At 45.4% G+C, this 16,314-nt stretch overlaps 1 protein-coding gene across 1 annotated transcript in view; it reads right to left on the bottom strand.

Annotated features, from left to right (window-relative positions):
- The window catches only part of LOC102105282 (uncharacterized), a 48,482-nt gene extending 35,056 nt beyond the window's left edge, over positions 1-13,426 (bottom strand). Inside the window, exon 1 of the mRNA XM_088068929.1 lies at positions 13,238-13,426. Within this exon, the coding sequence (XP_087925055.1) occupies positions 13,238-13,426 (189 nt within the window). The remainder of the gene's footprint in view (positions 1-13,237) is intronic.
- Positions 13,427-16,314: the final 2,888 nt, after the last annotated feature.

The raw sequence follows: 16,314 nt of genomic DNA, 5'->3' as shown, positions 1-16,314 counted from the left end.
TTTTTGGGGGGTTTTCCATTCCTGAGAATGGGGGTTCAGGGATTCCAGGTTCCAGATAAGGGGGTGCAGGGGTTTTCAGGGTTGGGAAGGGGGTACCAGGGGATCCCAGTGTCCTGAAATGAATGTTGAAGGGGGTCTCTGTGCTCAGGAAGGGGGCTTCCCCCAGAAATGGGAGCGCAGATGTTCCCCATTCCCAGTGTAATAAATGGAATTGATTTGTGTTACTTAAATTGTAACTGTTACTAATGTTATTATTAGAAATGGTCAAGAATCAGTGTTACAAAGCAGATGTACCCCTTTGCAGATGTTACATGTCAAAATTAAGGTACAGGATGTAGTTTAGAAGATAAGTGATGTCTCATGAAGAAAATGGCCTTGAGATGGACAAAATTAGGATGAATCTAGGCATTGGGCCTAAAGATTAGAAAATATAGGACTAATTAGTAGACCAACATAACAACGCTAAGTACGCACATGCAAACCTGTAAGGACATCCAAAGGACAATGAGGAAGAGGAGAAGCCTTTGCCAAAAGACCCCAAAAGAAGACTGAAAAGCCCTAACAACAGGTGAAGCATGTGCCATTGAAGAAAAGTGATGTAAAGTCAGCAAAATCAGAAATAGGAGGAAACTTACGGGAAACATGAATGAATAATTTAATAAGCATACAGTATATAAGGTTAGCTTCAAGTGCTTTGTTTTTGTAGGTGAGGTGAGGTGAGAAGCACCCCCCTGTACCCCGGTCGGTTTTGCTTATGCCTCACCCATTTGTAACCACTGCCCAATTGTATGCACATTGTAGGAGACAGGTTCGGGAATCAAGAGACGACCCAATGTCAGTTAGCTGCTTGTTCCAAATTTATTACAACCTTAGCTACATTTTAATAGTATTTGAAAAGCTAACATGCGATCTGTATTCTACTATGATTGAATAATTGCTATTTTTTCACACATTAATTTCTACAATTTCTATTTGGTCCAGCTCATAACACCCAAGCTCTATAAGATACCTTTTAGTAAAGCTTATTAAGATACATTTAGCAGATTTCTCATCCTAAATTCTTATTCTTCATTGTCTCATTAACAATTAGTCTTCATTTCTTTGATACAATATTTTGCCAAGGCTTTATGATAGCTCAAAGTCAGGGTTGTGCAGGCCTTCCAAGGAGCTATGGCCTCGAGAAGTGAGCCATTCTCCAACAATTCCCCCGTTTTCTGTCTGCACAACCATGACTTTGGTTACCTTAACAAACAAGCGCTTGATTTTGTTGGATATTGCAAAGGATATTGCAATATCCAACAAAATTGCAAAGGATATTGCACAGCTAACACATAACAATCCAATGATCATAACACAGATAATTAATAATCCTGTTTTACATAAACTCTTAACCCATTCTGTCAATCCAAGCCAATCAGCTAGTCCATCAATCCCAAAGAATCCCATATCTTCTTTGATCTTCTGTGTATGTTGCATAAGTTCTTGAATTTCCTTGTGGATGGATTCTGAATGATCTTGTAAGTCCATACAACACATACCATCAAAGTCTTCACATCCATGACCATGTGCTAACAACAAAAAATCAATGCCTGCTTGATTTTGCAGCACTGCATGCTGAACTTGTGACATATCAGTTGCTAATTCAGAAAGTACTCTGCTAGTACCATTTGCTTGTTTTACAACCCAACAACTAAGTTTCTTTAAATTGCGATGAGCTCTAGCAGCAGCAGCACCTGGCGAAAAGGTAGAAGCAAAAAACACTTGCTATCTGTTCCATAAATCCAAATTATCATCACAGTCAGAACTCAAAATTTCACTAAGATCTCTATTCCATCTGACACAATGTGTGCTATTAGGACGGCGGTGTGGAAGCGCCATGCTGAGTTGTCCAATTGTGCAAGGACCTCCAACAGGTTGTGATGGATAACCTGCCCATGCTCTGTTACCACAAATTAGAAAATAACCTGTTGGTAGTCTACGAGGGGATTGAGTCCCAAATACGGGGTTTGAATGCATTCCTCACCATTTTAGCACACCACTGCAAAAAATTGCCAGTTGGACTTGTCAATGTGATGATATTGGATTGTTCGCATCTTTGATCAGTACCTTTTGCACACAATTTTTTTGCTAGCATTTAGATAAATACAATAAGCAGCATCTAATGAATCCGCTAGATCAATTTCTTGTGGCTCAGGGCCTTCTGGAAGATGATCATTCCAAACATCATAATTCTCCATACACTGTGAAAAATTGTTATATCCATTCCCTAGACGCTTTGTCTTAAAAATGTCCTGAGTCTCTTTCATTGCCTTGTCTAATGAAGTCCACCTTGATTCATTGACTGGAACACCAATCTGACAAATAATGAAAGGAGACTGAGGTGTAGACAGACTAGCACAGAAGGTCGTAGTATTTAAACTATGAGCAAATGAAACCCATACATTTTCCCGTGGATCTATGGTCTCTCTAGTTAACATGCCTGTTATTAAAGGTAAAATTATGAGAATGAAAATGCCAGTTGCCATTTTGAACTCTTTCCCACTGTCTACGTGAAATAGTACAGTTTTTGCACTGTGCTGCAATTATATTTGTTTTCTGAGCAAGTTTTGTAAAAGTTGCTATTTTCTGAATTCTAAATATTAGATTGGCTCTTTCTAATGCACCCACATTTTCCCATAATGATACAGCTTCTGCCTGTGTTAAAGAACAATTTAAGTATTTTGTGAATGCAGCAAGTGGAGTTAAATGGTGAATTTCTCTATAACACCTAAGACAACCTCTATGAGGTTCTGATCTCTGATATCCCCACAAATCTTTTACAACCTTCACACACAATTCTTATTCACAATTTTTCTGTGGTTTTACAATACCAACACCTTATACCTTCTAATTTTTCTTTAACCCGCTGTAGATAAACAGAAAAATAAACACTTCCAATATATGGATTTCCATAATCAACTTGTACACCTAATAGATAATTGACTTCTCTCACTAATGGTTCAAGGGCAAGTTGCCACTGTTTACTTTCTCACCACCGTCTACTTTCTTGCAGTCTGGCTGTGATATCCCACTGTTGATGTGGTTGATCGCGGCTCGTGTCCATTTACTCGGCACCCATAACGGTCCTGTAGGGGTATCAACACACACGTAGCCTCGGCCATTAAATAGGACTTTAGCTGGTCCTATCCAATGTCCTGTTTTAAGCTCTCTGTAATGAACAAATACTTCATTAGTTACAACATCTGATTTTACACATCCATTGTGTATGACAGGTGGAGGATCTTGACAATCTGCAAAAACACACAAAGGGTTAATTACAAAAAGAACTTTATCTAATTTTTCTTTTGGGTCAGAGGTATCTTTGAATTTGTTAAGATATTTCTTTAAGGTTCCATTAGTTCGTTCCACTATTGCTTGTCCTGTAGGAGAGTTTGGAATCCCTTTAATATGCTCAACTCCCCATTGCTGCATGAATTTTCTAATATTGTCACTGGCGTATGCAGGGCCATTATCAGTCTTAATTTGTTCTGGGACCCCCATAATAGCAAAACATTGGGTTAAATGTTTCTTTACGTGCAAACTCTTTTCTCCTGTCTGGGCTGTAGCCCATACAAATTTTGAATAGGTATCTACAGTAACATGTACATATTTTAATCTGCCAAATTCAGAAACATGAATAACATTCCATCTGCCATATCTCTAGGGCCTTTAACCCTCTAGGGTTAACTCCTATCCCTAACCCAGGACCATTGATGACTACATTGTGGACATGCTTGTACAATTCCTTGTGCTTCTGAAATTGATAATGAGAACTGTCTTCATCGGCCCTTTGCATTTTGATTAAACTGTTTTGTGAGCCATATGAGCAGCCTCAAACTGATTGAGAGGAACTCTCCTCTGCACCCAACTAGCTAATTGATCTGCAAGATGATTGCCAAGACTAAGGCCTTCTTGAAATTTATGACTTCTAATATGTATTACACAATATGGTACTGATCTTAATTGTGTAGCTTGTTGTATTTGTTGAAACAACTGCATAAGCGGTTTATTTTGAGTTTCCTTAATAAAAGCATCTTCAATCCTTTGTGAAACACCTGCAATATACAATGAATCTGTAACCACATGAAGGGGATAATTTATCCACCGACACATAGACCAACAAACAGCTGCTAGTTCAAGTGTCTGTAATGAGTCTCCCTGTTCAGCATGCAAAATATGATAAGTCCAAGATCCTTGTTGCTGCCAGACAATTGCTGCTCATCTGGTTGTTTTACAAGCATCTGTAAAAACTGTATGCCCCTCTTTTAAAGGCATTAATGAAAGTTTAGGCAATTGAATCCAATTATGATCTTTCAATACTTGAATAATTTTACTTTTTGGAATTTCATTAGTTACTTGCCCATTATATGCCAATAATGCAAGCTGAAGAGGATAAGAGTGAGGCATTGTCCATTCAAGATCAGCAGCAGTCATTGGGATATGAATACTCGCTGGTTCATTTCCCGAAATAGCAATTGTACGATCACAACCTTTTTTAATTGTCTCTCCCACTTGTTCCATCCGGGTCTGTAAGCTATGCTTAGGTTGCATTGATACAAAGACCCACTCAATTATGTAAACCAGATCTTCTCCCCCATTTTTCTTTTGCCATTGGACAATAATGGCACACACTGAAGAAGGCTGTGAAATAACAAGCAAACAAAGAGGCAAATTTATTACACACTGCGATGACCATCTTGTAACAAGTAAAGAAGTGAGATATGAAATACATTGTTGCTTTTTTTCTGTGAGGACAATTGGAGCAGCAGGGTTAGTTCCTTTTAATAAAGGTTGCAAGGGGGCAAGATCTTCATTAGTAATTCCAACAACAGTGCGGACCCATTGTAAATCACCCATTAAAGTTTGCACATCTGTAAGATTTTGTATTTTGTAATTCAGTGTTACTTTCAGTAGACATATTATGCTGTCACTAATTTGCCACCCTAAGTATTTCCATGGGGCAGTTTTTTAGGTTTTCTCAGGAGCAATTTGTAATCCAGCATTAGACAATACTTGTGTGAGCACCTTTAATTGTTCATCTGTAAAAGGGTGTTCCTGTGCAATGAGAATATCATCCATATAATGATAGATGATAGCTTGTGGCCATTGTTCACGTATTGGCTGCAAAGCTGTGGATACAAACAGCTGACACATGGTGGGACTATTGCACATTCCTTGAGGCAGTACAGTCCATTCATATCTCTCACTAGGTTTCTCTTTATTAATTGCAGGTAATGTGAATGCAAACCGTTTTGTATCATCTGGATGTAGTGGAATAGTGAAAAAACAGTCTTTCAAATCAACAATTAACAGCGGCCACTTTTGTGGTAACATTGCAGGTGAAGGTAATGCTGGTTGTAAAGCTCCCATGGGCTTGTATTTGTTCACTGACCTTTTGTAAATCATGCAAAAGTCTCCATTTCCCTGATTCCTTGAGTATGACAAAAATAGGCGTATTCCATGGACTTACTGATGATTTCATATGTCTTGCATGAAGCTGTTTTTTATCTAATTCATGTGCTTTTTGCAGCCGTTCCTCACTTAGCGGCCACTGCTCCACCCACACAGGATCATTACTTTTCCAGGTCAGTTGTCATGGGCTGCACTGCAGGGACCGCTGTGAGAAAACCGAATCTGGGGTAGTTAGTACCACTCCCCATTGAGTTAAACATTCTCGACCAATGAGGGCAAATGTTCCTTCTGGCAAAGGTATTACTGTTGCAACTGCACGGGCCTTTTTCCCTTCAAGCACAAATGTTAGAGGATTAGGTGTGACGAAGCAGCTGCAGACACTCCTCCAACTCCATCCACAGCAGTTGTGGTTGTTTGCAATGGCCAACAGCGTGGCCAAATTTTACTAGAAATGATGGTAATATCTGCACCTGTATCTAACAGTGCTTGTATATTTATCTGTTCTTTTCCATTTATGATGGTTATCTTTTGAACAGGACAATCATGCATTCGTAGTGTTAGATCTGTAACTGGTCCTGTTGAACCAAAGCTAGCATCTCCTCTCATGGGTCGCATAGGTTTGGATCCTTTCATCATTGCAGATACAAGATTTTGAAAGGGAATTATTTGTGCAATTTTACTGCCTTGAGGTACAAACAAAGGCGGATGCAGTGTATATGCAACAATTTGAATAACTCCCGTGTAGTCTGCATCAATGAGTCCTGGTATCACTGAGATACCTTTTAAGCCTGCCGACGAACGTCCTAGCAATAATGCTCCTACATCGTGTTTAGAGGAATGAATTGGACCTTTGAAAGTTGTAGGTATCTTTTGTGGCTGATTGTCTATAAGGGTAACTCCTACTGCTGTTTCCAAGTCGATTCCCAGGCTTCCTGTGGTTGCAGGGCATAGCTCTGGGTCTCGGGGGCAGTTGCTGTTATCCGTGTGCGACTGCCTTTCGCGCTCTTTCGCCCGTTTCCCGAACACCGACATGCCATGGTGGCATGAGTATTAGATTGGCAATTATTACACCTTACATTGCCTACACTACATTGCTTTCGTAAATGCCCAGTTTTTCCACACCGAAAGCAAACATTTGTCGGTCAGGAGCATCCTCCTTTTACAAGAGGTTTTAAAGCCACAGCAAAAGCTTGGTTTTGGGTGGTTATTACATTTAACATTGTTTCATTTTGTTTTTTCACAGCACTAGCTACAGCTTCTGACATAAAAGCAGCTTGCTGTTGATACACTGCATTGGCCATGCTTTCTAACATTGTTCCCAAGTCAGCTGTGCGTGGGAGAGTAGCTAGTATCATTTTAGCTTTTGGATTTGCATTCTCAAATGCAAAAGTCCTTGTTAATTGTTCTCGTACTTCAGGAGTTAGGTCTGTTGCCTGATCGACTGAAACGACAAGTCTGTTAATAAAAGAGTCAAAAGACTCATTCATTCCCTGTTTGATAGTGGTGTAGCTTGGTGCTCTTTTATCAGCTGGAATCCTCCACAGGGCTTGCTTTGCTTTCTCAGCAGATGCATTATGCAAATCTGCTGGAAATTGTAATTGCTGTGCCGCTGAGGCATAGCTACCTTTTCCCATTAACATATCGATAGTGGCACCATGAAGAGGATCAATTGGCTGTTGTGGTGTATTTATAATTCTCTTACAGCCAGATTCCCATTCTCGCTCCCACAATACATACTGTGAGGGAGTGAGTAATAGTTTTGCTATGGCCATACAATCATCAGGTGACAAAACATTAGGTGCATAAATATAATTAATCATTTGCTTAGAGGGCTCTGAATGTAGTCCATATTGAGTAACTGTATTTCATAATTGTTGCATTAATTTCCATTCAAAAGGTGTATATTGTGCTCCAGGCTGGCCAGTAGCAAGAGTTCCTTGCTGTACTGGATAGTGTGTGGAGAACAGGCAGCTGCAGCTTCCCATTGTCCTTCCAAAATAACATCCCTGATTACTCCAGACCAGTGACTATGAGATTCGACTGGTCGTATCTCCATTCCCCCTGAAGTGGTAATTATCATGTCACCTACTGGCTGCCTTCCATGAGGATTTAGATTGCTCATTTTCTTAGTTATTTTTTCCAAAAGTTTATCTGATGGCCTCTTGTGTTTTGGAACTGTAATATCAGAGGGTGTTTCGTCAGCTTCGTCAGCTGAGTTTTCATCTTCAGAGTTTTTAGCACTAGCTGTACGGTATTGGGAAATTGTACAGTCCTTGCCTCCTGTTTCTGTCTTGTGTTGTTTGTTCTCAGGAGATAAGGGAGGTGCGCTTGGAGTTACCGAGGTCAGTCCTGCCTCTTGATTGGCAATTTCTTGTGCACTTGTTTTGACAGGCACTTTAATAGCTTTTGCAGGACTAGGGTCAGTGAATAAACAAGAGCTTGGTTTTGCCAACACTTCTATATCTTCCCCTCCTAACATCCTTTGTGCAGCTAGTGCCATACGTTTTTCAGCTTGGTATTGATCTAGGGCATGAATAATTTCTCTCCAAGTGGTAGCAAAGTCTTTAGCAGATTTACTGCCATCAATAGTGGCATCCCATAAGGCATCTCCAATTTTTTGCCACTCTGATCGGCTAAAGAGTTCTGTGGGATCTTGCATAAATCCCTTCTCTTTTGCCCATTTACATAGCTCTTGGAGCTTTTTTGTGCTTACACTGGCCTCTCGTTTAGCGAGAAATTCTGCCAGCAGCGATAATGCCGCTTCTCTACCCATTTCCCGAGACAGCGGTCTTACCGGCACTTGGGAGGACGGCCGTCAGATCCTCTTTACCTCTCTCAGGCTCTTTGTGCCGAATCGCCTTCTCTCCTTATTCCGGAATCCATTGGATTCTCACTGCATTTCTGCAATACTGAGCCTCTTGATAAGGTTCTCAGGCAGCATGCAGGCTTCTTTATTTTTTTGTAATCCCTGTGTCCCTGTTGTGGGGCCAAATGTAGGAGACGGATTCGGGAATCAAGAGACGACTCAATATGAGTTAGCTGCTTGTTCCAAATTTATTACAACCTTAGCTACATTTTTATAGTATTTTGAAAAGGTAACATGCGATCTGTATTCTATTATGATTGAATAATTGCTGTTTTTCACACATTAATTTCTACATTTCTATTGGTCCAGCTCATAACACCCAAGCTCTATAAGATACCTTTTGGTAAAGCTTATTAAGATACATTTAGCAGATTTCTCATCCTAAATTCTTATTCTTCATTGTCTTATTAACACTTAGTCTTCTTCATTTCTTTGATACAATATTTTGCCAAGGATTTATGCTAGCTCAGAGTCAGGGTTGTGCAGGCCTTCCAAGGAGCTATGGCCTCGAGAAGCGATCCATTCTTCAACAGCACATATATATAGAAATAGATATACCTGAATATATTTACTAAATTGTATCTTTCTTACTAAATTGTATTGTTTTACTAAATTGTATTCTTTTATTATTTTGTTTCCAATTTATTAAAGTATTTTATCAATTAATTAGATTGATTGTTTGGAAATTTGAAAGTCCTTTATAACACTACTTATTTCAAACATTATGTAGACTATGTAGGAATGAAAAAAACCACCAAACTGCAGCAGGATATCCACTGTGCTTTAGGTTCTTCTTAATGAGATTCTTCAGGGTGAGAATATTTGGCTCATTCTGAGAACTGACAACGTTTTTTACCATTCAAAATTAGATCTGCCTCTGTGAGTACCACATTTCAAAAACCCAAGCCTGGGAACCTCTTTCTCTTTTTCTTCTGGCCCTGAACAGGTAACGGGGTCCGGCCCCTGTTGGGCCCTGGCGGGGCCGGGCCGGGCTCTGCTGCAGCGCTGGCCCCTCCCGGGAAGCGCTCTGGGTCCCGTTCCCGGGGGCCGAGCCCTTCCCGGGGAACCCGCCAAGCCCTTTCCAGCGGCGCTGCCGGGCCGGGCCAGCCCCCGGCTCGGCTGAAATTCTGCTGCCACTGAGTTTCAGCAGAAGCTGCCGGGCAGGGGGAGCGGAGGCTGCCTCTGAGTGCTGGCCTGGCTGCTGAGATCCCAGTGCAGCCACGGGAAAATCATCCAGCAGGAACAGCTCCGGCAGCTGCCCCAGCAGAGAGCGAGAAACCAGCCACAGGCCTGGGCAAGATATTAACCCTTTCAATACACAGATGAGACCTACAAAGCTTGTTCCTCTCTCCAGGGACAGAAATGACATAGTAACAACATGCAAAAAAACAACACAAAAACATCCAAGTCAGTAAAAAAAAAGTCAAACCTCTGATAGAAAAAAAATGAAAAAATGTAAATTGAAATGAAAATATTCTTTTAGTAAAGCCATAGAAATAAACAATGATGTATGAAAATATCTCCTTTAATTCATGAAAAAAGAAAAAAAAATATACAAACTGTAAATGTAAACAAAAACATCCATTAATGAAACCAAACAAATGTTAAAATAACTGTAATCCCATAAAAAGTTTGAACAGAAAAATAAATAAAAGCAATAAAAAACCTTTGGCACCAGGGAGAGAAGAAGAAAACTTCTGTTTCCAAAGATGATCACAAAAACAGATGAAGAAAACATTTGCCTTTAAACAACTCATCCTTAAAATAACATGAATTCATAACCCATAGAAACACCTCTAGGAGGGCTGTAAAAATGAGAAAAATGTCACAATAGCAAAATTACTTCCCAGGCAGCTGTGATTTGTAAAAATAAAAAAAACACAAAAAACCTGTTCCTTGTAAAAAAGTCTCCATGACATAACAAAATCTAATAAAAACTATTGCATAATTAATAGTGTTTTAAAATCACAAGTTTTATCTCGACAATGTCAGATAAAACAAAAAAAAGTTATTCATGGGGAGGAAAGGTGTTCTGAAAGTTTTGTTCTAGTTTCTTATTCTTGTACTCCGGTTAATAAAGTTTCTTTATTCCTTCTAAGTTTTAAGCCTGTTTTGCCCTTCTCCTAATCCATATCTCACAGTGAGAAATGAGTAAGTGCCCTGGAGATTTCAGCCAGCGCTAAACCCACCACATTATTTAGTGCATTAGCCAAAAAACTCAAATTAGAGAATCTAAGGCACTGCACCAGGCTGAAGCTGAGGATCCCCAGCCAAGCTCAGAGGGAGGAGAACACAGCATTTGTGGGATCCTTTCCAGTCTGACTTGCTTTAGCTGGAGCCTGGGGGAGGAGAGAGCAGGAGAAGGGTTGGCTGAGTCCTCTCCCCTCTGCCTTGCCCTTCTCTGCTGGATCCTCAGTTCATCCCACACCCACCCCAAGACTCCATCCCCATCCTACTGGTGCTGACGGGATTAAAGGAGATAAAGAGGAGATAAAACAGATAGAGAGGAGAGAAAAAAAGAAGTTTAAATGCAGTTTAAATATGAAAGAAATTCATATGTTAGTGACTGCTGAGAGTTCCAAGGGAGCTGAAGGGTTTGCGAAGGGACAGGAGCCCGTGAAGGGCTCAGGAGCTGCTGCTGCCGGGAGGGAGGAAATGCACCAATGGCTCCCAGCAGAGTCTGTGCTTTGAGGCTCTTTCCCAAACAGCTGCAGGAGGGAAAGCAGCTGAGTTTGGAGGAAGAGTTTTCTGCTGAGGTTTCCTGTTTGGAGCTGTCACAAGCTTGAGCTGCTCAAGGGAAACGCGGCTCTGCTTCCAGCAGGGCCCAACTGCCCGGGAGCACAACTTGGTTCCCTGGCCCTGAGCCAACGGGCAGCAGCAGCTTCTGTTCCCTCCTGGCTCTTGTGTCATTTCCAGCAGCACAAGACACACCAAGAAAAGCTCCTCCAGAACATGCCATGAGAAACACTACCTGATTTCATTGCATGAAGGAGCTCGGACAGTCCCACGGGCTCAGGTTTGTTTGTCAGTGAACAGAGCAGGGAAAAGCACAGACACATTCCTTGCACAGGGAATTCACAGGAGGAAAGTGCAGCGCTGGAGGATGTGCTTGGATACAACGTTCCCATGGCAGTTTTGGGGATAAAATCGTCAGCAGAGAGAAAAGAACAAGTCCTACCAAGGGTGGGCTGGGGAGGGCTGGTGCTTCCCGGGAGGCTCCCGAAGCTCAAGAGGACAAAGCCCAGACCTTGTCCAAGCTGTGAGCTGGGTCTGAGCCAGAAACCAGGGGGTGGCAGAGACATTGCTGCTGAAGGGCTTCAGATTGCCAAAGCTAAAGTGTCCAGTATCAAGGAACAACTTGAGGTTACAGAAGTCCCAGCGCTCACGTTCCATCCCCTCAATTCAAGCTGAAAGCAGAGCTCCACTTGTGACACTGCTTTTTAATAATGAATGTCAAACTTCAACAAAATTCCCTTAGAAAGACCCCATGAAGGTTCACACTGTGAGAGCTCACTCGAGGCAGCCCCAACTCCTGCCCTGCTTCAGTCCCTGTCAAGCCCACTGTGCTTTCCAGCTGCTTTGCTCCAGCTCCCCCCAAATCACCATGAATTCCACTGAACTGAAACAAATCCAAGTCCTCGTGGGTCGGGACAAGGGCAGGGAGAGGTCACTCAGGGATCACCATCAGGGGCACAACAGCCCGACATGGGGAAATGAACTGAACTTAGGATTGAGCAAATCACACCAGGAAAATGAGGATTAAAATCAGTCTTGAGAAACACCTCCTCCCGCTCCTGAACTTTTCTGTCCGGGCCGCTGCTCGCGGGGCACAGAGAGGGGCCCGGCCGTGTCCCTCCAAACCTTCCTGGGAATCAGCCCAGAGCCCTCAGCCTTCCTTGTGCCCATCCCCGGGGCCCCTTGTCCCTCCCAATGGCTCCCGTGGCTCTCCCAGTCCATCCCAGCCTCTCCCAGTCCCTCTGTCTGTCCATCTCGCCCCTCCGTGGATCTTCCGCCCCTCAGCCAATCAGAGCGCGTCTCTCTGATGACTCATCAGTTGCCGAGCAGATCCACAGAGCCGAGAGCCCCGCGCTGGACTCGGCCTCCCAGTGCCGCGCACTTCATTCCCAGTCCCTCCCAGTGCCACCACAGTCCCTCCCAGTGCCACCACAGTCCCGCCCAGTGCCACCACAGTCCCTCCCAGTGCCACCACAGTCCCGCCCAGAAGCCCCAGAGTCCCTCCCACTCCTTTTTAGCCCATTCCCAGTCTATTCCGAGTTCATTCCCACTCCACTCCCAGGCGTCGACGCTCTCTTCCAGTGTCCCAGTATCCGCTCTCATCTCTTTCAGTGTCACCCCAGTCCCTGCCAATCCATTCCCAGTCCCTCTCAATGCCACACCACTCCTCTCCCATCTCTCCCAGTTCCCCCCTAGCTGATCCCACTCTGTCTCCACTCTCTCACACCGCCCATCCCATCGTGTCCATCTCGCTGGTGCCCTCGAGCTCCCAGCCCGGCCCCGGCCGCCTGCTCTGCTCCCTGATGGATTTCTCCCCTGCCCACATCCAGCTGAGCTGCTCCCAGGGCCAGCAGCAGCTCTCGGGCCACGTGCTGGCCACTGCCGTGCTCCCCAGCGGGGACTGGAGCCAGCAGCTCCTGGTGCTGCTGGAAACCGCCCCCGGCAATGCGGGCTCAGCTCCAGCTGCCAGGTGGAGCACGTCAGCCTGGAGCACCCCCTGAGCCGGCACTGGGGCACGGCCCGGCCCCCACAGCGCCGGCAGGGGCTGGCAGGACACCGAGGGGATTTGGGGCTCCTGGGCTTAACTGGCAGCCCCTCCTTGAGAACCCCTCTCCCCCTGTCCCAGCTCCCCTCATCCCCCTCTCCCAGCCCTTTCCCAGCGGCTCCCGGCCCCGCTCCGCTCACCCCAGAGCTCCTCGCCAGCAGCCGAGAGATGGAGGAGGAGGGGAAGGAGGGGAAGGAGGAGGAGCGGGAGGAAGAGGAGGGGTAGAGGAGGAGCAGGAACTGCAAGAGGAGCAGCAGAGGAGGCCCCACGTGCGTCCATCGCTCTCTGGATCTGCAGCCCCTTCGCGCCGGGAGCATCGGGCCCCGCATCCCGCAGCTCACCGGGGACGGGAATGACGGATTTGTTTGTCTTTACAAACCAGCTGGGGCTCTGCTGACAGATGAAACCAGCACTGAGCGAGAAAACAAACAATGGGATGGATTCCACTGATTGATGAATGGAGAAAGATATTTGCCTTTACAAACAAACAGTAGATTTGCTGGTAAATGATATTGGATATTGAAAGATGAAGGAGGCAATGGGGAAACACCATAAATTCCATAAGAATTAAAAATGAAGACGCAGGGTTATACACTGTAGGGGAATCTTAGGTATCAGGCATTCCGGGAAATCTGTACCTCTCAAGTACCTCAGGCAAAGGGGAAAGAGAGGGAGATGGAGCCGGGAAATTGGGATAAAAAAAGTCCTTGACCTCCAAGAATTTGAGAGACCCCAGGGGAATTCCCCATGGCCTTTTCCTCTATATGACTAAAGTAAAAGGGCTCCTCTGTCTCTTTTTGGACATAAACCTCTGGTGTTTGTGGATTAATTTTCCTGACAGCTGGAAGGACGGAGGCATGAGGGGAAGCTGGTTTTAGAAGTCTTCCTTTCCTTCTCATGATTGTGCTCTGAGTTTTTGGAGTTTACAGCCAGAAGACTTCCTCTTTCCCCACTCATCCACCGGGTGGTTTTCCCCTTTTGGGGGAAATCAAAGCAATGCACTCATGGTCCTAATTAGACGTGGGAGAAGTGAGGCTCCAGGGCTTCCCGCCGAGCCGGAGGCACCCAGCAGCCAGGGCTGGGCAAGGCGGGCCGGGAGGTGCGGAGAACTTTGTTTGTGTTGGGAGCTCAATGGCGGCTCGGGCCGGGCCCGTTCCAGGGCTGTTCCTCATCCCCGCCTTTCCCCTCACGCAGCCCGGGGCGGGCCCTGAGAGCGCGGGGCGGGGCTGTGCCGTGTGCAGAGCCCGCCGCTGGCTGCGATTGGCTGCTTCTGCCGTCACTCGTGGTTCTGGCGCGCGCTGATTGGGCAGAGCGGGGACAAGCCCGGCCCCGCTGGCGCCCCCAGGGCGGCCGTGGCTTGGGAGAGCCGCCATTGCCGGAGCGTCTGTGCGGGCCCGGCAGCGGCGGCAGCAGCGGCCGGAGCCCGGGGAGGCGGCGGCGGAGCTCGGAGGCGGCCCCGGCCATCGCAGGTGGGAGCCGCGCTCGGTTCTGCGGGGGCTCGGGGCTCGCTGCGGGCCCGGGAGGGGGCGGCAGGGGGCTGTGGCGGGTGGCTTGTGCCGTGGCCGGCCCGTGTTGGCCCTGGGCTGAGGGCGCTGCGGGAGCGGCTGCCCGCGGTCTCCTTGCCGCTGGGGCCTCGGCAGGAGGCGGTGGCGGAGCAGCGCTGGCTCGTCCCGCTTCGTGTCGGGAGGCCGGAGGTGGCTGCGCTGTGCCCGGGGCTGGGCGGGAAAATTCCCGGCGCCAGAGGTTTGTGTGGCCAAAGGAGGCAGAGGAGTGGTGTGCGAGTGACTTTATTGCTGCCCAAAGGGAGAGGCCATGGGGCATTTGCCATGCGCTCTCTCCAGGTGTTGGAGGACGCGGCCTCGTTTTTGTCCTGATTTTCCCGGCCGCATGTCCCTGTCCCTTTGCCCAACACTGGCGGAGGTGCTTGGAAGGTTCAGCCTTCCCGATCCGCCTGCTGCATGTCCTTTTTGTATAACACCCGATATTCCTGGCTCTGTGAAGTGTTTGTTCTTCTGGAAGTTCAGGAATATATCGACATTTAGTCTGAGCAGCAGTCCTTGTGAATTAGTAACATTTTCTGAAACTGGGGATTTCTCCCACTGCTTCCTTATATACAAGTCCCTGGCTCTATCTCCAAGCAGATTCACTCATTGCCTGTATTTTTCTTCCTGGTTCTTTGTTTTTGGGATTGCTCTCAGTGCCCTCATTCTCTGTCCTTTTGTAGCCGTTTGTGGCTCAGGAGGCCTGGCTGCCACCTGCATCCCCTTGCTCAGCTGCTGAATGAGCTGCACTCAGCAAGGTGTGGTGCATGGTAAAAAGATGAGAGTTGCTGTAGCACATGAGAGGAGAAACAGCATTTGTTTAACCCGTGGTCTGTGAGGGAAGCACAAAACTGTGTCCCATTCCCATCCTTTCCACATTTGAACAAGTACATGAGCTGCTTTGCTATTTCCTTTGTTATCTGTTTTACTACTTTTCCGTTGCCATCCATTTGCCAAGAGTAGTTTGAGTTGCTTAACTTTTGCACAAATTCTGCCTCGATTTTCTGCTAAAAGATAATCTGATGCCATCCCATGGTGAAATGTTGTGTTCCTCATCTCAGTGGATTGGTTGGGAGGAAGGTCAGGAGCTGGAGCTGTGTGGTTGGTTATTATTTCAATGACATCCTGTAATCTAATTATGCCATTGAAATGAGAAATGGTTTCTCTGGTACCTGATATGAATTCATCAGGGTTCCCAGGGTCTGGTCCATGGTGTTGCAGGATTTGTTCTGGTGGCCGTTCATCTTTTCCCCATTTTTGGGTGCTCCCTCCTGATATGCGAAATAAAAAGAACTCTATAACTCGCAGAGTAGTTATAAGAGTAGGTATGAATTTATTCAGCGCTGAGGTACATGTGGGATATCTCCTCTGAAAAGCATGCAGACCTTTTTGATTTGGTTTTCTCTTTTTATCTTTTACAGACTAGGTTTACAAGATACGCCTAATACATATTCATTTTTTAACTCTGCTTGTCCTCACTTCATATTACAATTAACTCCATGCCCCTTTCAGTCCTTTGGCCACATTTGGAACTTTAAATCTGTTCTTTCAGGCTTAGGGTCTGAAGAATCTCCTTTATCTTGTGATGCCATTGTCTTTGCATCTTGTTTGTGTATTCTGGCTCCTTATCTTATCTTGCAGACTGACTCTTTTCTTGTTCTTGTGGATCAGAGTGT

This window comes from Pseudopodoces humilis, chromosome 33 (assembly GCF_049639895.1).
Source record: "Pseudopodoces humilis isolate 2021_Gansu_Grassland_sample_001 chromosome 33, ASM4963989v1, whole genome shotgun sequence".
NCBI classification, from domain to species: domain Eukaryota; kingdom Metazoa; phylum Chordata; class Aves; order Passeriformes; family Paridae; genus Pseudopodoces; species Pseudopodoces humilis.
The sequence above is the reverse complement of the archived record's forward strand: the minus strand, read 5'-3'. Positions and strand labels throughout refer to the sequence as shown.